Source organism: Pseudogymnoascus destructans, assembly GCF_001641265.1.
Source record: "Pseudogymnoascus destructans isolate 20631-21 unplaced genomic scaffold scaffold_7, whole genome shotgun sequence".
Classification (NCBI taxonomy): Eukaryota; Fungi; Ascomycota; class Leotiomycetes; order Thelebolales; family Thelebolaceae; genus Pseudogymnoascus; species Pseudogymnoascus destructans.
Genome location: NW_020167526.1, coordinates 358,748 through 381,476, shown reverse-complemented (window position 1 = coordinate 381,476; position 22,729 = coordinate 358,748). Strand labels below are relative to the sequence as shown.

Below are 22,729 nucleotides of genomic sequence, written 5' to 3'. Positions count from 1 at the left end.
AATTCTTTCAAGGCATCAAAACACATGATAATTCTGACATGGCCAAGTGGCTTAGTTAATGCCTTCGCTATGAATTTTCATCCATTTGCACTGCCCATTCACCACTTTCGTAGATAAACTGTTGGAATGGCAAGTAAACCTCGCGTGCCCCACCAGACCACCATCTCTGGGGACGGGCCGTTCGCCCCCTCATGTGGCATTATTGTATGGTATTGACCCATACTATGGTCTGGATCTGTGCCGTGTTGTGTGGCAGGAGCCAGGCAAGATGCGTCCTATACTCCCACCACCCCCAACCCCACAAGCTGCATGTCTGTGAAACATTCTCTCCCAGCTGTGTAACGACCATGCCTTGGGACGACACCCAATACTCGGAATGCCATAAAGCAGTGTCACGTGTCTAAGTCTCCCAGCTGAACAGTTACGGCTACGAGCTTTTGCTGCACCTACGCGATGGGATACCGACGGATTCTCGCCATGCACGGCGCGGGGGGGGATCGTGGGGATCTTGTCGGTCGGAGAAAATATGCTCTTTGGGAGATGTGCTCCTTGGTAAAAAACCGCTGGTGTAATAACCCCTGCTAGACCCCACTAGAATGTCAATTTCAATACGACTCTGGGTGCGCAGCGCGTGTCGTCGTTTCGGCGTCGTAGAGTGGTAGCTTTCCGTTAAGGATACCCACCATCTGCAAGGTCTGTATGCAAGTTACCAGGGAATGGGCCGCTGGGTCCGTGCCGCCCAATTGAACCGTGCCAATCTATCGTGGTGGTTTCACGCATTTTCGCTGGGACCAAGCCTGAATGAAGTATGCACGTCTGACGTGCTTCAATGATAAGTGTGGAGATACAGTGGGATTTTGCATCCTAGTGATTGTATTTGTTCTGGCCCAACCATGAACTGAGCTGGTACATGAACTAGCCGGCCCAACCAGAAGTAGGAGTAATCAATTGATCTATACGGAGGTAATGTTAGCTACCTTTCCTGCTGTGTCTACCCGTGCTCGTTTCCAACGAGGCCTCTTAACTAGAACTATTTCTGTACGAGTAGCTAGACCTAATAAACTGCCACAGCCATGGTCGTCATTATGGCAGTGTATACTACACTCCTTAGCTTCCTAATAACAACAGCACATCTTTGGACTACATTAACCCTTACATTGACATGGTATTCTAACCTGTTGTGCTTGTAGAAGCCTCTCTAGCTACAAGCCCTAGTGTTACTTGCATTGTAGAAGTAGGAATAATGATATCAGACCATAGAGCTTGCTATACAACTCCAAGTGATTTCGTAGGTATAAGGCGTTGTATAATACCAGAGAGTGTTAAAACCTAATATTAGTGTAGGTAAGGCTATTCTAGAATGCGTACAAAGAGCCTCTTATTATCAGTTGAGGTTCTATCCTCTCGAGGCACCTTTATAGACTATAGCTCTAATATCAAAGTGTTAGATATCATGCTTCTTTGTATACTTGTGTATTATAGAAACCCTCGCTCTTTAAGTAGCTGCTATACGTAACACTACTTCCTATCTAATAGGATACACAGAGGTTTCTTATATAAGGTTGACTTAACAGAGGAGGCAGGGGATTAAACACAAAGGCTTTCTAAGTAACATGTTATAGTATTATAAAGGATACTACTATATTAAGTTGAGCACGAAGCTCCTATCTAAAGGGAATATTATCTACTTATATAGTAGCGTCACGCCTTATAGATAGTTCGGATAGTTAGGGATAGTTGGATAGTTAGGATAGTTCTAGTTTTCTCAACCTAACTACTGTATCTACTAGTTTCCCAACTATCTACTAGCTAGGTCACACTATAGCCTAGCCCTGCTAGCCTCGTGACTTATGAGTCACATTATTAGAGCCTAGCCCTGCTAGCCCTGTAACCATGATGTCACGTTACTGTAGCCGTTGTTGAGTAAATAAATGGCTATACGCGCGCACGGGTGTGGATTCACATTTTTAGTGTTGCGGTATAGTCCAGACTTGCGGACCTCACAGTGGTGACCTATGCAGGGAAGTCTCCCATCAGCACTCACAGTTCGAACCCCAGCCATTGCATGTTTTCTGTTCGCTTAAACATTACAGAGGTCGAGTTCAAAAATCATGTCCTATGCTAAAAAACACCACGTTGCATAAATACAATTATTCACTCTCAGCCGGATTTGCGCTTGTGGGACGTCCTCCCAACAGCTCTCCCATGACTGTATCCCTTGCGGCCAGCTTTTTGGTGCCCCTTTTCATGTTGTTCTTCTTGTCATACTGACATTCGTTGCACTCAGTTTGCTATCACTCAAGAGCAAACTTGGAAATCTCCTCCTCAAACCTACAAGTCACTATACATATTTTGGCTTATCACACCAACAACAAGAGAAATACTACTCAATGATTGCTACAACCATCTATGATTCATTACACGTCATCGCTCCTTAGTTACTGGGTGTCATACTGACATTCGTTGCACTCAGTTTGCTATCAAACTCAAGAGCAAACTTGGAAATCTCCTCCTCAAACCTACAAGTCACTATACATATTTTGGCTTATCACACCAACAACAAGAGCAATACTACTCAACGATTGCTACAACCATCTATGATTCATTACATGTCATCGCTCCTTAGTTACTAGGTGTTACGACGGAACAAGAAGGCTGGCCAACTACAGGACAGGAAGGAGGGAGGTCGCATGAGACCGGCCCTGGTACCTGGAGGGGCAGCGGGGAATAGTAGTTCCGAAAGTATCACGTGACGGACTCGCAGGATGATGAGAAGAGTCCTAAGAGTCCAGGACTCCGAGGACTCGAGTGAGTTCCCAGGAGTCCACTAGGCACGTGACGGACTCGCAGGATGATGAGAAGAGTCCTAAGAGTCCAGGACTCCGAGGACTCGAGTGAGTTCCCAAGAGTCCACTAGGCACGACGCCACTATATAAGTAGATAGTATTTCCTTAGATAGGAGCTTCGTGCTCAACTCAATACAGTATTTGTTATATACTAGTAACGTGTTACTTGAAGCCTTTGTGTCTGATCCCCTGCCTCCTCTGATAAGTAAACCTTTACGCAAGAGAACCTCTGTGTCTTCTATCATTTAGAAGTCAGCGTTACACTAGGCCGATATTACCACATAGCATATCTCTACAACCCTCTATGATTCATTACATGACATCACTCATACTACCACATGACATATCTCTACCAACTAGAGGCCTAGGAGCATGAACGATAGCTCTAAAAGCTCCTACGAACCTCTATGATTCATTATATGACATCACTCATACTATCACATGACATATCTCTACCAACTAGAGGCCTAGGAGCATGAACGATAGCTCTAAAAGCTCCTACAAACCTCTATGATTCATTACATGTCATCGCTCTTTAGTTACCCACAAGATTGGTTAAGTTATGACATAATTTGTCTATGACATAATTTGTCTATAGGGGTACTCTGACCTTGGACCTCCTTTTACTTCCTATAGGCTACGAACCTAAGAGATGGTTCTATGGGATTCTCTTACGTCGACTACAGTTACCAAGCCTGGTTAGTCATGGAAAGTCTTGGAAAATGAGAGAACTACACTCCTTTAGCATAAATAGGATTGCCCTTTCCTTAAGAAAGGGCAAGCAGACAATACAGTAAATCGACTATCACATACTTCCACGTCTTTTCCAAGCTTCCAAGCATTCATCTTGTTACTCCTTGTTTCTGAAAAGTCAGTGAGGTGTTAACCTCTGACTTACCCCTGAGTTCCCAGACTCAACATTTGTTGCAACTTGTCTGAACCACTTCACTACATCACACACCTGATTGCTGCGTTGTGGAATAGTCTAAGCTACAACCCTTTGGCTCTGTTTCCTAAGACAGTGTGTTGTCTTAGTAAAATCATCCCTTCCTTGGGTGGCTAGATTCTCACATCTGGTGCACCCACCATTACAGGATAGTTAGCACACCAGAATAGTCGATTAATGTCGTGAATTGAGAATAGCCGCTCCTGGATATAGTGACTATGTGACGGTGCATTGTCTTCTTGCACGACAGTCTGTGGCCGGTCTTTTCTGCACTCTTCTGCGAATGGGAATAACTTTGGAAGGAGAATCTTCTGTTGGTAGCGATACCAGTCTATCCCGCCTCCTTTCCCTCGAGTTAATTTTCCGTTTTTTTGATTCCATCTCCACTGTGGTTTTGGTCCTGGTAAATTCTGTAGTCCCATCCGTTGAATCCCATTTGTAATTTCCCATTGCTCACGCATAATTGGCTCTAATTCCTTATTCATCTCTTGAACTTTTAATTCTGCTTCTTCTCTTTCTCGTTTGGTTTCTGGTATCCAACAGTGGCATGGCCCCTTATTGTCATATGAGAAACATGCCCAAAACATGAACTCAGAGTATCCCTTCCACCGTTCTCGAATGCAAGATCGTAAAAATGCCTCTTCAACTTTCCGCCAAATCCGATATCCTCCCCGTCTATGGTTTAAAACAACAGAAGTTTCATCTGATCATATGACATTTTTCCAATCCTCAAGTGTCCAATCTTCGTGGTCAAGGCACCACTTTAGCCGTTGTTCTCTCATTCTCTTCGTCAATCCAGGCTTCCTCGTCGGTTTTGTTTTCCGATATCCTGCTGTTTTCAAGATTCGCCATATGGTAGTTGAAGAAATATCGAAACCGTTGATACTAAGTTCCCCTGCAATATCAGCGCAAGTTTTCTCACGGCCATATCTATCTCTGCATACTTTCGAAACAGCCTGATTGACTGTTTCCTCTGTCTGTTTTCGAGGGCGTCCAGAGCGAGGGGCGTCTTCTAGCCATTCATCTTGGAGAGAGAATGGCATGTGGTTTGGGTCGAAACCACGCTCAATTGCCCGAGTGTAAATCCGGTTTATCTGTCGAGCAGATACTCCTGTCTTCAACTACTTCAGCTGTTGTCTTCCCTCCGATAGGGGATTTTAAGGTCACGATAAGAGCCCGAGTTGAGAGACTTGTATTTGGCGCCATGATTTTAACGTTCACGTTTACGAGTCACAAAATGAGGGGTTCATAAGATTACCATTTTATGCAAGGCTTGGCACTACTAGCTCGGACACGACTTTTGAACTCGACCTCCGTATTATGCCCACTGTTCGGCTAGAGAGAGCCGCTTCCTGTTCTGTTCTGTTGTGGGTGACCAGAAACCCTCATGGTCCGCGGGTCATTTATGTTCCGGGAGGGTTCAGGGGTGAGTGTTGAGTAAATAAATGGCTATACGCGCGCACGGGTGTGGATTCACATTTTTAGCGTTGCGGTATAGTCCAGACTTGCGGACCTCACAGTGGAGCCGAACAGTGGGCATAATAATGTTTAAGCGAACAGAAAAACACGCAATGGCCACTGTTCGGCTCCACTGTGAGGTCCGCAAGTCTGGACTATACCGCAACACTAAAAATGTGAATCCACACCCGTGCGCGCGTATAGCCATTTGTTTACTCAACACCGTAACAGGTTGGGCCAGCTAGTTCACGGTTGGGCCAGCTAGTTCACGGCGGTTGGGCCGGAACATATTGTTAGGCCGGTCTGTGGGGTGGGTAAATGCATATTTTGGATAACGATAAGGCAGGCGCCCGAGGACAGCTGAGAGGTATAATGACCTTCATGTTAGCCATTTTTGCGCCGACGAGGTTAGGAAGCAAACATCGATTTGTCAAAGCAATGCGGGAATGTTTCTCGGTAAGACTCTGTGTTGCGTTATTCGTATGGAAAGGCACAGGAATGGACTAGAAAGACGTCAAAATGCGGCAATATCGAGATGTCAAAGCGTATAGCCTCAGATGGGATATATTCCAAATGCGAATCTCTGGCCGCAAAAAGAGGAATGCCTTCTTTGTCCCTGTCGATCTGTTGACTCCAGCTACGTGGTGGTGTAGCCCTGGTGAGGTTGCTTGTCTTGTTGCGATCTTTATTGTAATATTATAATTATATTATAGCCGACGTGCCGATAGATGCACGCGGACAACGCCAGTCAATCTGCTCTGAACAACCCAGACCAACTCCGAAACTGCACGTCTAATCTCCTTTACAGCCGTTCTCTGCTTGTCAACTTCGGCCCCCCACCCTTCCTTTGCTTCCCCAACCTTCCGCCGGACCCTGCGTAGCATCCACTTCCTCACGCTTACAATCTTCCACACTTTCCACTTGTTCCCTCTATTAACCCTAATACTCGCCATCAGACAGGTGCTTCGAGTTATCTAACTTTAGAGTTCGCTACTCCACTCCAGATCCAGGGAATATCCGCACTATAAATCTAAACTCCAAGCTCCTTGCCTACGCTGTCCTGGGCCGTGTACGGCCCTCTCGTTACCAATCTCCTGGGACGACGTCTCCACAATGAGCGCCACAGAGAACATCACCGTCTCTGCGGTCGACGATGTCATTCGACGTCTCGATACAGTTGTCACTGACGATAGTGTAAAGGTTAATTGTCATGTTGACTCCCACGAAGGCACGAATGGCAATGTCAAGGTTAACATCACCAATGGTCACGTGGAGGGCGGCCTGCCTGTGGACAACACTTCCCTTCTAGTCAAGCTTTCTCAGACCATTGCCCGTGAGACCGAGAAAGTCGATGCATACTTTCGCGAAAACTCCATTCCCGCTCCTACCTTTGAGGCTGATGGGCCCTCCAATTATCCCGCTCTTCCCGACGAGATCCAGAAAGCGAGAATAGTGGTCATCAAAGCCGCTGCGGATCTGAAGGACTTGATGGTTGGGCCCAAAGAGTCATTGAGATGGATGGCCTGGGATGTGAGTCTTCTGTAGCCTTTGGGTTCTCCAAAATGAAGCGTCTCTAATAATACGCGATAGCATAATAATACCCTGTCATTAAGGGCTGTGAGCCAGTTCAAGCTCGGTAGGTGGCAATATCACACATTTTAGGAATACAAATTCTGACATTGCGCGCAGCAAATGCTTTCCCAGTCGGGTCAACGGCAACTTTCGCAGAGCTCGCTAAGGTTGCTAACATCGACGAAATGAACACCCGCAGACTCCTCCGCCACGCCATGACAAACCGCATTTTCAAAGAGGTCAGCCCCGGAGTTGTGGCACACACCGCGGCTAGCAAAACCCTTGCTCAGGATGATCTTCTGCAAGACTGGGTTGGATATTGCGTCCAAGACTTGTGGCCTGTGAGTACCAAATTTGCATATCAACTCTCACTTGCTAACGTTTCAAGTCCGCCGTTGGGACCCTTGAAGCTTTGACCCGCTTCCCGGGTTCGCAGGAGGATACTCAGACTGGCTTCCAGGTCGCATTTGATCTCGTTAACAAGGAATCCATGTTCACCGCCTTGGGCAAAGACCCAGCCCGCGGAAGGCAGTTTCATCGCGCCATGGGCTCCTTGGCGTCTGGGGCTGGCTATGAGGTCGAGTTCTTCGTCGATAACTACGACTGGAACTCCATCAACGAGAATGCTGGAACCGTTGTCGATGTCGGAGGTAGCCACGGGTTTGTCTCTGCAGTCATCGCCAAGAAATTTGACAAGATCAAGTTCATCGTTGAGGATCTCCCAAAGGCGCTCGCAACAGCACCAAAATTTGAAGGCGACCTTGCCGAGAGAATTACCTTCAAGGAGTATGACTACTTCACTCCTCAGCCCGTAAAGGGAGCGGATGGTACGTCTTGACCCATCCAGGCAAGTTGTAGGCGCTAGTAGGCAAGTTTCTAACCTCTCGCAGTATACTTCTATCGCTGGATTATCCACAACACATCCAACAAGTACGCAATCAAGATTTTACAGTCTCTCGTTCCTGGCCTTAAGAAGGGAGCTCGCATTGTAATTAACGACCACTGCCTTCCCGAGCCAAACACTGAAAACCCGTGGGACGAAAAAATCATCCGGTAAGTAGGCTATGTGACTCCTCCGTCGAATTTACAACCCCTCTACTACCTTGAATCTCAAATAGCAAACAAGGATAAACAGTACTAACATAGTACAGAACCATGGACTTAGTCATGCTCACTTTGATCAACGCCCAAGAGCGCTCGAAGGAGGAGTTCGAGACGCTCTTCCACACAGCGAACCCCAATTACCGGTTCCTAGGCGTGACGCGACCAGCCGGGTGCCGTATGAGCATTGTCGAAGCTGTCTGGGAGGGTGAGGACTATGACGGTGTAGTCGATGCGGAGACGGTCGCCGTTGAGGCCGGATCTGAAGCTGCGTGCAACGACGAGAAAGGCCGAGCTGAAGTTTCGCCTGGCAATGTAGATAAAACCATTGAGGTCGTTGACGCTCAGGTTGCCAATAACGTTGGGGCAGTGGTCGCGAATTAAGTGCCATGGGTGGATGGTGTAGGAACTCCTCGGTCATCGGCTTGGGTTCGTGCCAGAAAAGCGGCATTATAAGTTGAGCGATTGCATTTTACATTTTATTTGGTAGTCTGCTCTTTAACGCATAGTTAGACAGAAAATCGTTGCCTAATTCTAGAGATAGGATTCATAATACATGCACCAATTGAGACGAGGTGACGGGATCGATCTCTCAGGGGGGCATCACATTGTGGTGTGGACACATTTTTGCCGCATGGCCCCATCCAGGTAGTATTCCTTTGTCTTTAGAGATCGCAAATTCATGGGCAAACGCCTAAAGTGGTGTTTGCCAGTGGTATGCGTACATGGATGATTGTATGCTGCTATCGATTGGGTGTGGCTATCGGAAGCGGGAAGTCTACATTCCGTATATACAGGAACATAATTGATAGTATAGCCTCTGTAAAGGCTATTCTTCGTAATAGCACCTCACCAAGAGCTATCAATGTAGATACCCAACTAGAAGCAAGCGCAGGGTGGTCGTCTACTTCTCTCGCGCTTATCGCGATATGCGGTTCCCACATAGCGGGGCGCCTTCAATTGTAGCCGCGTCCACCCCCCCCACCTTCCTCTCTCCACGTCATGCACCTCCCACGACAATTATCACACCGCGCAATCTACAATTCCATTCTCCTTCGTCCTTATAGACCTCGGAGTTTTCATACTACAATGTCTCTCTCCCTCACGAAGGTCGTCAAGACCGAACCTCTGGTAAACAAACATGCCCAAAATCGTGCCCCGCGTCGGACTGATCCACTGACTCCCGTCACTAGCCAGAGGCAGAAGCGGCATGGACGAAGCTTGTAAAGTATGTGGTGTATGTTACGTTTATGAGGGGCGGTGCTGATGAGTAAGGTCTACCTACACAGACCCAAAGGGCAGGAGTCGGACATGGGAGCATGCGGAGCGGAGGACGCGTCCGAAGGGGTCTGATATTGACGGCGTGGGAATCCTTGCCATCCTCGAAAAGTCGACAGGTGAGTTATTTACGCGTTCAACCCGTTGCGGGAGTTGTCGGGCGATTCACGATACTAATAGCCGTAGGACCGGAGATCTTGCTCCAGAAGCAGTTCAGGCCGCCGCTGGATAAGGTAGTCATTGAGGTTCCAGCGGGCCTGGTTGATGCTGGTGAGACGGCGGAGGAAGCAGCAGTGCGGGAGCTGAAGGAGGAGACGGGGTATGTCGGGACTGTGTCAGAGACCTCGCCTGTGATGTTCAATGGTACCATCACCAATAACCCTTTGAGCATTTTCCATGAGGCTAACCATCGATGACAGATCCCGGTTTCTGCAACACAAACCTACGAATGGTCCACGTTGTGGTGGATCTCTCGCTGCCTGAGAACCAACCGGACGGGCTTAAACCGGAGCTGGAGGAGAATGAGTTCATCGAGACGTTTTCTGTTCCGCTGGCGACGTTTTGGGCGGAGTGCAAGAGGTTGGAGGGAGAGGGGTATGCGATTGATGCGCGTGTTGGGACGTTGGCTGAGGGGATCGAGGTGGCCAAGAGGTGGAAGCTCTGACAGGGGAAATGTCTGGGCTGCCAACCCTGGTCATCTAGCATCAGGGGGGCCTCCCGTTCTAGATCATTGAGGTTATAATACTTCATCTCCTCATTTAGATTACTATGAAAAGATAGAATATACCGCTTTGATAGCACGTGACATGGCACAAGATCGAAAGCTCGGCACGTCAGCAACTTGTGCGGGGTAGGGTCTCCCAGGATATCGCGACATTATAAGGAAAGACTCTAAATAACGGTAAGAACATCTCGTGTATTCAATTGCTTTGATTGTCAGATTTCTCATATAATAGCCGGTCCCACCATGACCAGTGCGGCAGCAGACCTACCTCCGTTACCCCTCCCCGATGGAATCTCGGAGCACTACATCCCAACCGATGACTTGACATTTCATACTTTGGAAGCTGGCTTCTCCGCATCTCCAACCAAGCCACTTATTCTCCTCCTCCATGGATTCCCAGAGCTGGCATACTCATACCGGAAAATCATTCCAACTCTAGCAGCTTCGGGTTACTACGTCGCAGCCTACGACCAGCGTGGCTACGGCCGCACGACCGGCTGGGATACGAGACCGTATTCTGAAGTCGATCTCACGTCATACGTGGCAACGCGCATCGTTACAGATGCCGTGAGATTAGTTTCCGCCCTAGGGTACAGCGAAGTGGCATGCATAGTCGGCCACGATTTCGGCGCCGTCGGCGCCAGTCTTTGTGCCCTGATCCGCCCAGACATATTTAAGAGGTAAAAACATCCCCTTTCCAAATCGCAGAACTCACGATATACCACAGCACGGTACTGATGTCCCACCCCTTCCGCGGAGTTTCGGCCTTCCCCTTGAACACATGGCGGAACCCCGCTCCCCGGTCACCTGCCAAACCGGATATCCAAGCTTCCCTCGCGGGGCTGGATCCGCCGAGGAAGCACTACAAGTGGTACTACTCCACCGAGCCGGCTTGTCGGGAGATGACATCCCCCGCAGCCGGTCTGAAGAGCTTTTTGCGGGGTTACTTCCACTTGAAATCCGCAGACTGGGCTGGAAACGCACCGCACCCGTTGTCAGCTTGGTCAGCGGGCGAACTCTCCAAGCTTCCGAATTACTACGTCATGTCCCTCGATTCCACTATGGCGGAGACGGTAGCGCAGGATATGGCACTTGAAGACGCCGCAGCAGTGGAAACGAAAGCTGCCCGTTGGTTACCAAACTCCGAGCTCGCAATCTACGCCGCTGAGTACGCGCGGACCGGGTTCCAGGGCGGTCTGAACTACTACCGCGTCGCTACGAACCCGGTGTATCAAGCTGATATGGCTGTATTTGCAGGTAAGAAGATTGAGGTGCCGTGTCTCTTTATCTCAGGGGCACAGGACTGGGGTACGTATCAGAACCCAGGGGCGGTGGAGGGGATGGGCGAGGCGTGTAGGGAGTTTGGAGGGGTGAAGATTGTGGAGGGTGCGGGGCATTGGGTTATGCAGGAGCGGCCGGATGAGGTTGCGGCGTTGATTTTGGAGTTCTTGGGGTAGATTGCTTGAAGTAGATTCGATGTTATATCTAGAATCGAAGGTTCTTCAGAAGCAATTCCGCGGAGCAACATCATTCCTTTTTGCATCACCTTCCAATTTCACTGGGCCAAGGCTTGCGCATACACTGCTTCGTATGGAGGTGGTACAGAGCCTACTGTAGAGTGCGTCTGTGCTACAGTGAACCTATTTGCGCTAGCAATTGTGCTTAATTGCGTCTCGTTGCAGGGGCTAAATGGTGTTGAATATTAATTGTAATACATGGCTGGTTCGCTCCTATGGATATTTTACTTTCGGGAGCATTTTCAAGGATATATTGGACAGTATTATTGCCAGATCATCCTGGTGCTACTTACAGTCTTCGCTAATTATATACATATTTGTTCACGCCGTGTAACATGGGGAAGGATATCAATAATATTACCATGCACGATATAATAGAATCAAAGCTGCTTCCACGCTGCATTGAAATTGATGTCGGAGCCGCTTACAGTCCTGTTCACAATGCACAATGTGCCGCATAGTGGCACTGGGTAAGAGTATTATCCCATAAATACTCAGAGCACTATAATCCTATTACGTGTTTTATATAAATCAATAAATAAATTCGACTACGAAACCGGCGTGCTAGCTATCTCTAATGGAGTACTATTCGTTTCTTCTTTTTATCACTTTTCTCCAGGATTTGCATGAGTCTTTGAAGACGCTGAGCATATACTCAGCAAGACACGACATCTGCATAGCTTATATATATTACTGGCTAATGAATTTAATTGCGTATAAAAACATGGGCTATTTATTTTTTATCCGCGTTGCTTTAAATCTAAATCCAGGGCCGAATATGATATTTTCAGCTCACCCTCTTGGCGGACAAAAACAAGCGAGCGAGAGCACGGAGCGACAAGAAGGCTGGGCAGCGGATTCCAAAACACCGCAATGCTTCAATGGATCGGCAACGTTGTAAGAATTTGGGGTATTGGCAGGGGAAGGAATGCACTCTCCACGATCTTACAAGTGTGGTACGGTGGGTTGTGGAGAGAGAGAGACCCCATTACCCCACTCAAACGCGTGGTCGAATTGCAGTTGGTTGTTGATCGTTGTTGACACGCCAGATCAGCACTGCGTAGTTTGAGGATAACGAGTAACGTTTGAGGATAGCGAGTAACATGGCCGGCCGATGCTGCGGTTTTTGAAAATCAGGATTTCAATGGGGCAGACATGTGACTCGGGTGCAGTCGTGTGTATAACAGTGGACCATTTCGGACCGAACAACTACATTCGGAGGAGATGTGGTGGGTCGGAGCACAGGAAGGATGGGGGAGCCCCATCCGGCACGGCGTAAGTACCGTAAAGCGATGGGGTGGGTGGTCGGTAGACAGGACTCATAATCCCACGTTCCTTCCTAAACTGCAGCTACTGGGTCGTTCACGCCCTACGTATCTTCCCGCCCCTAGTCCACAGACACAGAAAACCCCCAGCTGTCGACCAAAATCGTGCGTTTCTACCTTTTCTACTCTCAGCAATTCTCCCTGCCCATCGAAAGTTATGACGTATTTCACCTTGCAGATTCCCCCACCTCCCCGATTTTATTATCAGATATTCCTTGCTAGCCCTACCTAGCTACTTCCACTATCGGCAGGCGCGACTTGGCAACAGGCGGAAAGCTTGGGGTTGGAACCTTAGTAGGGGAGGGATCTGGGCCTACCGGGGTGGCTTACGGGGGGCTTATGGGGGCCGTATGGGGCGTATGGGGTATGGGGCGTATGGGGCGTATGGGGCGTTTGCATCGTGCCTGCCGGCGAAGGGGGTAGAATTGGAGAATATCTTAATTTTTGAATACGCTGATTGGGGGATGGATGGTGTGGGCTGCGGAGAGAACGTCGCCGACTGCCACTTGTTGGTTGGTTCGCCGCAACCTTCCCCGCCCCCATGGGCTGACCCTTCGCGTTATATAAGAACAGTACAACCTCCTCCCGCTTTCTCTCCCCCTCCCTTTCCCACGTATTTCGCATTCACTCCTTTGACAGCACGGGGATCTGCAATCTATTCTCTACTCACTGCACAACTCTGAGAGTCGCATGAGTACGCCATCATGGCGACAGACGCAGTCAGCACCGCCGGCGGTTCGCCCGTTAAGTTCTTGGGCATGGCCGGCCGCCCTCTCGGTCTCGCCATTTCTACAATCGCGACCACTGGTTTCCTGCTCTTCGGATACGATCAGGGTGTCATGAGTGGTATCATCTCCGCCCCGCAATTCAACACCTTCTTTCCCGAAACACATGAAGACTCTGTCTACCAAGGATTCGTCACTGCCATCTACGAGATTGGATGTCTGGCTGGCGCCCTCTTCATCCTTTGGGTCGGTGATAGTCTCGGTCGCCGAAGATCGGTTTGTCCCACATTCCAACAGCCTGCGACTACCATGCTGACAGATACCAGATGATGCTTGGTGGACTTATTATGATTCTCGGTGTTATCATCCAGGTTACTTGCATGAAGGGACACAAAGCTACTGTACAATTCATTATCGGCCGTACCATCACTGGCATCGGAAACGGAATTGTAATATTCCCACCCTTTTAATTACTGAAACGTTGCTAACAACCGTCAGAACACATCTACCATCCCAACATACCAAGCCGAGTGTAGCCGAACCACTAACAGAGGTCTCCTGATTTGTATCGAGGGCGGTGTCATCGCCTTCGGAACTCTGATAGCCTACTGGATTGACTACGGATCTGCCAAGAGCTCTATGGATGACTTCACCTGGCGTTTCCCCATTGCCTTCCAGATCGTCTTCGGACTCGTTCTCGGCATTGGCGCATTCTTCCTGCCAGAGTCCCCACGTTGGCTCATTTCACGTGACCGTCACGAGGAGGGTCTGTCTGTCATTGCGGCACTCTACGATCTTCCAGAGGACCACCCCCAAACCCAGCTCCAAAAGACTATCATTATGGAGAGTATCGCTGCTTCCGGCCACAAGGGTGGCAAGACCCCTTACTCTGCCCTCTTCACCAACGGAAAGACTCAGCATTTCAGACGCATGCTCCTCGGCTCATCTTCCCAGCTTATGCAGCAAGTTGGTGGATGCAATGCTGTCATCTACTACTTCCCGATTCTATTCCAAACTTCTCTTCATTCTACCCACGACGAGGCTATGTTGTTGGGTGGTGTTAACATGATCGTTTACTCTATCTTCGCCACCGTCAGTTGGTTCATCATCGAGCGCGCCGGTCGCAGAAACCTCTTCATGATCGGTAGTATTGGACAGTGTCTCAGCATGATCCTCGTCTTTGCCTGCTTGATCCCCAAGACGCCAGCCGCTGCTAAGGGTGCCGCCGTGGGTCTCTTCACCTACATCGCATTTTTCGGTGCTACCTGGCTTCCTCTGCCATGGTTGTACCCCGCCGAGATCAACCCCATCCGTACTCGTGCCCGTGCCAACGCCATCTCGACCTCTGTCAACTGGTCCAGCAACTTCCTCATTGTTATGGTTACGCCTATCATGATTACCAACATCGGTTTTGGCACATACGTCTTCTTCGCCGCCATGAATGCCTGCTTCATCCCCATCATCTACTTCCTGTACCCAGAGACCAAGAAGCGTTCTCTCGAGGAGATCGATCTCATCTTCGCCAAGGGCTTCGTCGAGAACATGAGCTACGTCCGCGCCAGCAAGGAGCTGCCTTACCTTACCGACGCCGAGGTGGAGAATGTCGCTCGCAGCTACGGCTTTGGTGATGAGGAGCTCGGCGGTGCTACCGGGATTGAGAAGACTGGTAACGAGAGCAGCAGCGGTAGCGATATGAGACACCGTGGTGCCGATGCTGAGAAGACTGCCGAGGCTGCTGGTGAGGAAAAGGCCTCTGCTACCCAGTAAGAGTTGTCAAAAAATTAACGGACGCCTATGAAAGAACATTGATACCTTTTAGTTCAAGATTATAGAAAGATAGACCATACACATAGATTAAATAATGGCTTCTTAACAGTTTGTTTTCCATGTCACAATGTGATGCATCAAATATATCTTAGAACAAATTATGGAGAGGTTCAAAGACTTGGATCACTTGCCCGTCTCCTGGGGCCTATAGAGTAAAAAAAGGGGAATCACCACTTCTATTCGCTCACACAGGTAGTATATAACATTCTCCGCACCGCATACGTAACACAGATACACGTGTAATGTGCCTGGAAACCTGCCCTGATGCCATCCGAGGCAACAACTCTAGCCAATGCTGCGAAGCTGGATGTTTTGAGGTATTGGATGGAGGTGTGTACCTGTGGTGAAATGCAGAATTCGCGTGCAGACCATCTAAAGCTATTGACAAACTACATCCGCACTTTCTCTGGTAGCCTTGAGAAGCTCACCTTCCATGATGTCATGGCGGGCTGTATGGTGCAGTGTGTGCGAACTGGGAGATGGGAGTCGCTGCTGTTTATGCTATTGCATGATGAGCTCCGTCGGGGCGCGAGGAAGGTGTCCTTTTTGATCGCGGTTGCGTGCGTGGGTGGTGTTGTTTTGGGGTGTTGTTTGGTGGTGGTGGTTGGTGCAATTGGGAGGGAAGGCGGGGTTGAGCACCAGTTCAGTTAAGTTGGGGTCGTTCTTGCGCGGCCGGCGCGTGCGGGAGGCGACGACTAGCGCCGTGGGGGTCGAGGTGTCCTGATTGGAACTTGAGACGTCAACGAACTGCGATTGTCCACGACGTGGTATTCATTCAGATAAATTGACATATTATGGCTGATGCAGAGGCTAAAGCTAAGGCGGAGAAGCTGGCGGCGGCAAGGAAGAGGGTAGGTGCTCAATGGGCGCGTACAATGCGCAGGAGTTGGGAATGAGACATGCTGATACGAGGTGGTGAATAGGTCGAACAGCTAAAGAAGCAGAAGGGAAAGAAAGAAGGAGCATCAGCAAAGAAGCAGGAAGCGGCCGCAGAAGAACCAAAGGATAAAGCCGAAGCTGCACCTGCAGAAAGCCCCGATGTAGAAACTACGAAAGCGACAGAAGACGACAAGAGCGCATCCCTAGAGGAGGACACCTCCAAGGCTATCGATGACGCCGGCTCTTCTCCTCCTGCTGGGGGACACAAGGCCAGGCAACCATCTCTATCAGTTCAATCGAAGATGCGATCCTCCTCGTTCCGACAAGGTGCAGGCCCAGGACCGTTGTCTCCACCAATACTCAGCCTAGAGGGGGGTGACACGGCGCCGGAAATCCACCGCAGACAACAAGCCAAGATCGAAGAACTAGAGAGAGAGAATAAGAGACTTGCCAAGGAGACTTCAGAGAGCGAGCGCCGCTGGAAGAAAGCTGAGGAGGATCTCGAAGAGTTGCGCGAGGCTGATACTGAGAGCAAGACGGCGGGATCAACAGCACCATCAAGTGATGAAGCACAAAAGCTAGTACGTATTAAAACTCACATCTGACAAGCACAATACTAACAAGCCTAGAAATCCCAAGTCGCCTCCCTCGAGCGCCAAAACGCCCACCTCCAAGCCCAAGTCTCCCGCCCCAACCGCCACGGCTCCTCCCCCTCAGTCTCACACTCCCTCTCCCCGCCCTCCGACCTAGCCGCCGAGCTCGCCTCCAAATCAACAACCATAGAGACAATGGAGCTTGAGATCTCGAATCTCCGCGCCCAGCTCGCCCGCACGGCCACCGGCTCCACAGCAGAGAAAGAGCAGATCGCCGCCCTCGAAGACAAAGTCTCGCGCAGCCAAAAGTCCCTCAACACAGCACAGCACGAACTCGCAGACCTGAAGAATAACCTCGAGCGCACCACCGAGCGCGCCGTGCGCGAAGGCTCGTCTCGCACGTCCGCCGAAACTAAACTCCGAACCCTCGAGCGCGAAGCCGAGGACGCAAAGACTCGCGCAGTTGACCTGGAGAAGAAAGTTGAGGCGCTAGAGAAGAAAATCACCACCCTCACGACTCTCCACAAGGAGCACGACGCTCGCAGCCAGACACTTAAGCGCGAGCGCGAAAAGGCAGACAAGGACGCCGCGGACCTGCGCACAAAGCTCGCAGCCGCTGAGGCAGCGAACCGCGGCGACGACGACGGCATCGATGACATCGAGACAGAAGTCCGGCAGCGCCTCGAGCGCCGCATCCGCGAGCTAGAGGCCGAGGTTGCCGAACTAAAGCGCGGACTGTGGCGCGAGGGGAGGAAGGAACTCAAGGCTGGGAGCCCGGGCGCGCAGTTCTCGGATATAGACCTAAGTGGGGGCGATAGGGCGAGGGGAAGTGGTGGAATCGGCGAGATGCTGAATTATGGGATTAATGCCCTGACGGGGGGACAGCATGGTGGTGCTAGCGCCCATGGGGGACATGATGATGGGTTGTTAGATGATGATGGAGATGATTTTGATGAGGAGACGTGGCGGAAGGCACAGGAGGAGGAGGGGAAGAGGAGGATTGAGAGGATTAGGGAGGTTAAGAGGGGGTTGGATAAGTGGAAGGGGTGGAGGGTCGATTTGGTTGAGGTTAGGAGGGTTGGAGGGGAGAGGATGGGCGAGGTGTTTGAGGTGTGATGTAAGATGGGTTGGCTTTTTGGATCTTGAACTGGTGCTACGGAAACTTACAGGACGGAACTGGCAGGGAAGGAGGTGTTGGAAGTGCGATTACCTGTTTTTCTTTATGGCTAAATCTAGATGTGTATCAATTCAATAAGGGATATATATCAAATCTGCCTTAGGCCATGATTGAGGATGTGGCTTTTCAACCTGTGTCTTCATTCTCTTCATCTGCTAGCTACCTATCATACATCCAACATCTGTGTTGCATCCCCTTCATACATCCAACATCTGTGTTGCATCCCCCTCATACAATTTCATTCTCTCACCAAATCAAGGGGTATCCTCCTGTTTCTCCCTTCACGCCTCTCATTAAATTCCATTCCACCTCCATCGACATACTCCATGCACCACCCCACCACCCCACCACCGTAGTATAGTGATCCGCCGTATAGCAAACTCCGCATATGCACCCAACCTCCCAAACTCAAAGAATACAAGCTCGTCCCATTCGATTCCATCCAGGACACGACCGAATGAATGGAAACTGGCGGCGCTGGTGAAAAGCAAAAACCGACATAAAGAAAGAGTGGAACAATCCCGTTGACGCGACCATGGTATAAGAGGTCCCCAGTGCCAAATAACAAAACAAAGCGGCCACCACAAAGAGGCCCATCAGTTGATTAAAGCCAAGATCACATCATTGACGCGGCTGGCATTCTCGTAGCCTGCTGTGCTTGCTGCTGAGCATGGGCCTCCATCTGTTGTTGCGCCATAGCCCCAGCTTGTTCCTGGAGCGCACGAATCTGGCGCATCATCTCTTCGCTCTGACGCTTCATCTCCTCGCCCTGGCGCTTCAGGTCCTCATTTTCAGTCTTAATCCGCTTGAGCTCCTCACGGACCTCCTCGTCGCTCTCACGCTTGCGCTTGCCACCCTCTCCTTCAGACTCCTCAGTGCCGATAGTTTCCGCGCCATCAGTGCCAGTGTGCACGCGGCGAAGGTGCTCGTTCAGGTTCTCCTGGCGCGAGAAGCCCTTTCCGTGGTGGCGCTTGCAGTTCATGTGGGGACAGTTAAGCTGTTTGCGGGGGCCGCCGTGTTTGTGGTGGACCTCGCGTTCGTGGCGCAGGAGGCCGCCAGAGTATGTGAAGCCTGGGAGTTTCGCGCATCCAGGGACGGGGCATTTATAGGGACGGTCGTGCTTATCCATGTGCTTTCTAGAAAAACATACCAGTTAGTATTGGGCCTGCGCCTGGGACGATGAAGGGGTTCACTTACGACCACTCGCACTTCCTCCCGAAATCCTTGACTGCCTCATCACATCCAGGCCAGTTGCACACATAGCGCCCGTTATCATCCTTCATCACCGGACGATCCGGCTTCGGTACCGCCTTGGAGCGTCCCGGTTCCTCTGTTGGTGGCTCGTTCTTCGGATCCAACGCAGCTTGTAGCTCACTGGCCATAGTTGCGTGAAGCTGGTACTCCGCGTTCGGGGGAGGAGTCGCATATCTTGGGGGCCCATTGGCGAGGTGTTCGTGTTCGTGCTCATCGTGGGTGTAGTCGCGCTCGTTGGCAAGCTGGTGGAAGGCGCGCTGCTCAGGGAGCGCATATGGGTGCGTCTCGAGCATCTCGCCGAGCGGAGGGTAGCTAAACTGCTGCTCAGGCATGGCGGTGATGGCGGAAGGCATCTGGATGGTTTGTACCTTGTTGTTGCCTCGAGGTGTGGCGGATTCGTGGCAGGATTCGTATCTTCAGACTTGGCTTCACGATGGAGGCAGCGGCCTAACAACAATCGTGCGTGCCTTAGGCTCGCTTACGTTGCGATTTTGTGGATTGCTTGGCCATAGCACGTGACTATTGGATCTGACGGGAGTAACCTGATTCGGTTGGTGGGTGGAACAAAGCATCGTTGAGGTTGAGGAACGGCAACTGGATATGAACAGTCTGACTGGATAAGGCGCTCTGGCTGCGGCCGGTAATTTCGTCCGTCTAATCGTCTTTCGTTAGGGCTGTTGTTTTTGGTTCTGAACAAAGACGCTGTGGCTGATGTGGCGATTGTTGCGATACTTCCTGGCTATCTATCTTCGACAGTGAATAGCGGAAGATGGACTTCAAGTAGCCTCCGAACAGACCCAGGTTTGCTGCAGCACGAGTGTTGGCGCAGCAGGGAGACTCTGTGCCTGGGGTGTTAGTCACATACTATATTTATGCCAGCCACCAGATTCGACGAGGAAGAAAAGAAGATATTGCGCCGACGACCATTTTAGGCACGCCGGTATGACAATACCAGCAAGATCAACAACTGTATGGAAGGGACTCACGATAGATACTTACGGAGCCATTGTCGGCCATGGGCATGGCGCAATGGCAGAGCTCAAGTGCCATTTCTAGGCATCTTGACTCCAACGGCGACCAGCTCAACGGTGACCAGCTCAACGGCAACCGCTTGTGAGAATAGCACTGAAGCTGCCTCGTGATGCTCTGCTCCGGTGTGCTGTTCACCAACCGCAGGTATAAAGTTCAGGCTCCAGTTGAAGTTTATGGCAGGTGCCTAGACTGGACTCATCGGCGCGCACTTGCGACCAGCCAGCATTACGTCGGGTGTTGCAGCGGCGGTGGCCTTCTGGTGCTTACATTGTCATCCATATCCATGGCTTCACAAGAACAGTGAAGCAACGATGCAAGTAGGAACAAGCGTTTCCGAGTGTTTGGCCACAAAGATGTTCCTGGTGGCAGGATTCTACAGCGATGAGGTCTACAGTGGGACGTTGGAACTAATTCAATGCCTGATCGCAGCCTCAGGTGGATGTGATGGCCTGCACGAAGCGAATCCTCACTACTAGCACCACTCACCGTCACCGTCACCGTCGACCATCAACATGACAAGGCTCACAGCTATGTCTTTTTACTCTCTCTACGCAGGACTTGGGTTGAGACTCTAATGATCTTACTATCAGACGATGGCGGGGTTGTTGTACGCAGGCTCATAGCTACGACGATTCAGGACAGAATACCTGGGCACTGCTGGTCTGTCTGTACAGTATATACCGCCCTCTCTGTCCAGTCTCACAAAGAGCTTCTTGAAGCGCTCCAGAAGTTCCAACAATACCTTTCTGCTTTTCTCTGACTTCCCTGAAAGGGAGACTCTTCATAATGGAGAGAGGTACCATTTAAAATCCCGTGACCCACCAAGGCGGGACCTGAATTATTCTTATCGCGATAAGAAAAATGGGGTTTGTATTCTCAGTGGGCAAAAGAAACGCGGCTGTGATATATTTGCAAGCGGCTGTATCGCAACAACTATACATACCAATCTAACAGCCATATACAAACCCACTGGCAGGTTAAACGACTTTAGCGGAGCTGACAACGGCAGTTTCTGTGGAATAGTTGGCGACTCACGCCGCTTCTCCGCTCCAACTCCAACATCACCTCACCAGCCTCGTTCCAACCCACAACCCACATCCGACCAGCACCTCTCCTCATCATGGTCCAAAACAAGGTTAAAGACACTCGCCGCCCCGGCATGCCCGGCTGGATTGGCCCTGGCTATACACCAAAAGCAGCCCGTCGGCCTGCGAATCCCCCGAAACAGGCCGCGCTCCCACCCCACCATTCTCCCATCCGTCTCGAACTACAACAACTCCTCCTCAACATCTTCCGCGATACATACGCCCCGCTCCTCATCTCAGACGAACTCAGCCCGACGCTGCAAGAAATCAAAGCCGCTCTGTTCGAACGAGACTTTGCGCGCGCGTTCGGCGCGCAAAAATACCTCGAAGTATACGCAGCGAGATGGAGCCCGAGTCGAGCGCTGTGCTATGCGTCTGTTCTCATAGAGCTACGTGAGCACCTGGACAAATTCGACATGTTTGCGCGCGGAACGAAACGCAAGGCAGGCGATCAAGACGGGGGAGACAAGGATTCAGAGAGCTCCACAGCACCAGCTACAAGAATCGTCTGTCTCGGTGGCGGCGCAGCGGAAGTTGTTGGCATCGGGGGCGCCTTGCGATATCTCCTAAACGGCTCCAGGCCCTCGCCCACCGATTCATCCGCATTGCCAGCTGAAACAGAATCCATCCCTGACCCCACCACCGAAGAAGAAACCGCGACCCCCCTCCTCTGTGACCTCCACCTCGTTGACACTGCCGACTGGGCCCCAACAGCCACCACCCTAACCACCGCCCTCATCTCCCCGCCCGTCCTCTCACCCCACGCCTCTGCGCGCGCCCGCGCAGCCGCTAAGCCCCTCATGCCTGCCACTACCCTCCGCACAACCTTCCACCAGCTCGACGCCATCGCCCTAACCCCCACCCAGCTCGCTGACCTCGCCTCTTCAGAACCATGCATCATCACCCTCTTCTTCACGCTAAACGAGCTCTTCACCGCATCTACTGCGCGCACAACTGCGATGTTACTTTCGCTTTCAACCGTTGCGCCTAGGTCGGTGATCATCGTCATCGACTCCCCCGGCTCTTACTCTGAGGCAGCGGTTGGCGTGGAGGGGGCGGAGAAGAGAAAGTACCCTATGGCGTGGTTATTGGACCATGCGCTGCTTTCGCAGAATATTGTTGGGGAAGAGGGTGGTGAGGGGAAGGCGCAGTGGGAGAAGCTACTAGGAGAGGAGGCAAAGTGGTTTAGGTTGAGCGAGAAGCTGAAGTATCCTATTCAGTTGGAGGATATGCGGTTTCAGGTTCATGTGTATAAGAGATTATAGGCGGAAGGGATACGTGTTGGCTATATCCAGGCTCCGAGATGCCGTTAATGGCTTCACAGGTAAAGCGGCAGTGCCGGGAAGAAATTCCAGGAAACTCTACCTCGACCACGAACGGTTTAGCTACT

General features: G+C 50.7%; 8 protein-coding genes across 8 annotated transcripts; 6 read left to right on the top strand and 2 right to left on the bottom strand.

Moving 5' to 3' along the window:
* The first annotated feature begins 5,446 nt into the window (after positions 1–5,446).
* Positions 5,447–8,923, top strand: VC83_02867 (uncharacterized protein). The gene is made up of 6 exons (XM_024466521.1): positions 5,447–6,780; positions 6,841–6,886; positions 6,940–7,163; positions 7,211–7,649; positions 7,713–7,875; positions 7,974–8,923. The coding sequence occupies exons 1-6, from the start codon at positions 6,364–6,366 to the stop codon at positions 8,305–8,307; spliced, it is 1,623 nt and encodes a 540-aa protein (XP_024325594.1). The 5' UTR covers positions 5,447–6,363; the 3' UTR covers positions 8,308–8,923.
* VC83_02866 (uncharacterized protein) lies at positions 8,924–10,103 on the top strand. Its single transcript, XM_024466520.1, has 5 exons — positions 8,924–9,054; positions 9,117–9,151; positions 9,199–9,320; positions 9,388–9,564; positions 9,621–10,103. Exons 1-5 carry the CDS (start codon positions 8,926–8,928, stop codon positions 9,863–9,865), a joined length of 708 nt encoding a protein of 235 aa, XP_024325595.1. The 5' UTR covers positions 8,924–8,925; the 3' UTR covers positions 9,866–10,103.
* VC83_02865 (uncharacterized protein) lies at positions 10,085–11,382 on the top strand (the record flags this gene model as incomplete). Its single annotated transcript, XM_024466519.1, has 2 exons — positions 10,085–10,605; positions 10,653–11,382. Exons 1-2 carry the CDS (start codon positions 10,169–10,171, stop codon positions 11,380–11,382), a joined length of 1,167 nt encoding a protein of 388 aa, XP_024325592.1. The 5' UTR covers positions 10,085–10,168.
* A 1,995-nt stretch (positions 11,383–13,377) lies between these two features.
* Positions 13,378–15,411, top strand: VC83_02864 (uncharacterized protein). The gene is made up of 3 exons (XM_024466518.1): positions 13,378–13,768; positions 13,819–13,941; positions 13,991–15,411. Exons 1-3 carry the CDS (start codon positions 13,472–13,474, stop codon positions 15,257–15,259), a joined length of 1,689 nt encoding a protein of 562 aa, XP_024325593.1. The 5' UTR covers positions 13,378–13,471; the 3' UTR covers positions 15,260–15,411.
* A 544-nt stretch (positions 15,412–15,955) lies between these two features.
* Positions 15,956–18,084, top strand: VC83_02863 (uncharacterized protein). The gene is made up of 3 exons (XM_024466517.1): positions 15,956–16,170; positions 16,243–16,779; positions 16,828–18,084. Exons 1-3 carry the CDS (start codon positions 16,114–16,116, stop codon positions 17,905–17,907), a joined length of 1,674 nt encoding a protein of 557 aa, XP_024325598.1. The 5' UTR covers positions 15,956–16,113; the 3' UTR covers positions 17,908–18,084.
* Positions 18,085–18,584: 500 nt separating this feature from the next.
* Positions 18,585–19,575, bottom strand: VC83_02862 (uncharacterized protein; the record flags this gene model as incomplete). Its single annotated transcript, XM_024466516.1, has 2 exons — positions 18,585–19,104; positions 19,166–19,575. The coding sequence occupies 2 exons, from the start codon at positions 19,573–19,575 to the stop codon at positions 18,585–18,587; spliced, it is 930 nt and encodes a 309-aa protein (XP_024325599.1).
* Positions 19,576–20,261: 686 nt separating this feature from the next.
* Positions 20,262–20,539, bottom strand: VC83_02861 (uncharacterized protein; the record flags this gene model as incomplete). Its single annotated transcript, XM_024466515.1, has 2 exons — positions 20,262–20,438; positions 20,522–20,539. 2 exons carry the CDS (start codon positions 20,537–20,539, stop codon positions 20,262–20,264), a joined length of 195 nt encoding a protein of 64 aa, XP_024325596.1.
* Positions 20,540–21,374: 835 nt separating this feature from the next.
* VC83_02860 (uncharacterized protein) lies at positions 21,375–22,604 on the top strand (the record flags this gene model as incomplete). The annotated part of the gene is made up of 1 exon (XM_024466514.1): positions 21,375–22,604. The coding sequence occupies one exon, from the start codon at positions 21,375–21,377 to the stop codon at positions 22,602–22,604; it is 1,230 nt and encodes a 409-aa protein (XP_024325597.1).
* Positions 22,605–22,729: the final 125 nt, after the last annotated feature.

Coding starts and splice junctions, on each gene's coding strand:
- VC83_02867 (XM_024466521.1), top strand. CDS start 6,364: ATGAGCGCCACAGAGAACATCACCGTCTCTGCGGTCGACGATGTCATT. Junction 6,887..6,939: donor TGTGAGCCAGTTCAAGCTCG/GTAGGTGGCAAT, acceptor CATTGCGCGCAG/CAAATGCTTTCCCAGTCGGG. Junction 7,876..7,973: donor TGGGACGAAAAAATCATCCG/GTAAGTAGGCTA, acceptor AACATAGTACAG/AACCATGGACTTAGTCATGC.
- VC83_02866 (XM_024466520.1), top strand. CDS start 8,926: ATGCACCTCCCACGACAATTATCACACCGCGCAATCTACAATTCCATT. Junction 9,152..9,198: donor GCATGGACGAAGCTTGTAAA/GTATGTGGTGTA, acceptor CTGATGAGTAAG/GTCTACCTACACAGACCCAA. Junction 9,321..9,387: donor CATCCTCGAAAAGTCGACAG/GTGAGTTATTTA, acceptor TAATAGCCGTAG/GACCGGAGATCTTGCTCCAG.
- VC83_02864 (XM_024466518.1), top strand. CDS start 13,472: ATGGCGACAGACGCAGTCAGCACCGCCGGCGGTTCGCCCGTTAAGTTC. Junction 13,769..13,818: donor GTCTCGGTCGCCGAAGATCG/GTTTGTCCCACA, acceptor GACAGATACCAG/ATGATGCTTGGTGGACTTAT. Junction 13,942..13,990: donor CTGGCATCGGAAACGGAATT/GTAATATTCCCA, acceptor AACAACCGTCAG/AACACATCTACCATCCCAAC.
- VC83_02863 (XM_024466517.1), top strand. CDS start 16,114: ATGGCTGATGCAGAGGCTAAAGCTAAGGCGGAGAAGCTGGCGGCGGCA. Junction 16,171..16,242: donor TGGCGGCGGCAAGGAAGAGG/GTAGGTGCTCAA, acceptor GGTGGTGAATAG/GTCGAACAGCTAAAGAAGCA. Junction 16,780..16,827: donor GTGATGAAGCACAAAAGCTA/GTACGTATTAAA, acceptor TAACAAGCCTAG/AAATCCCAAGTCGCCTCCCT.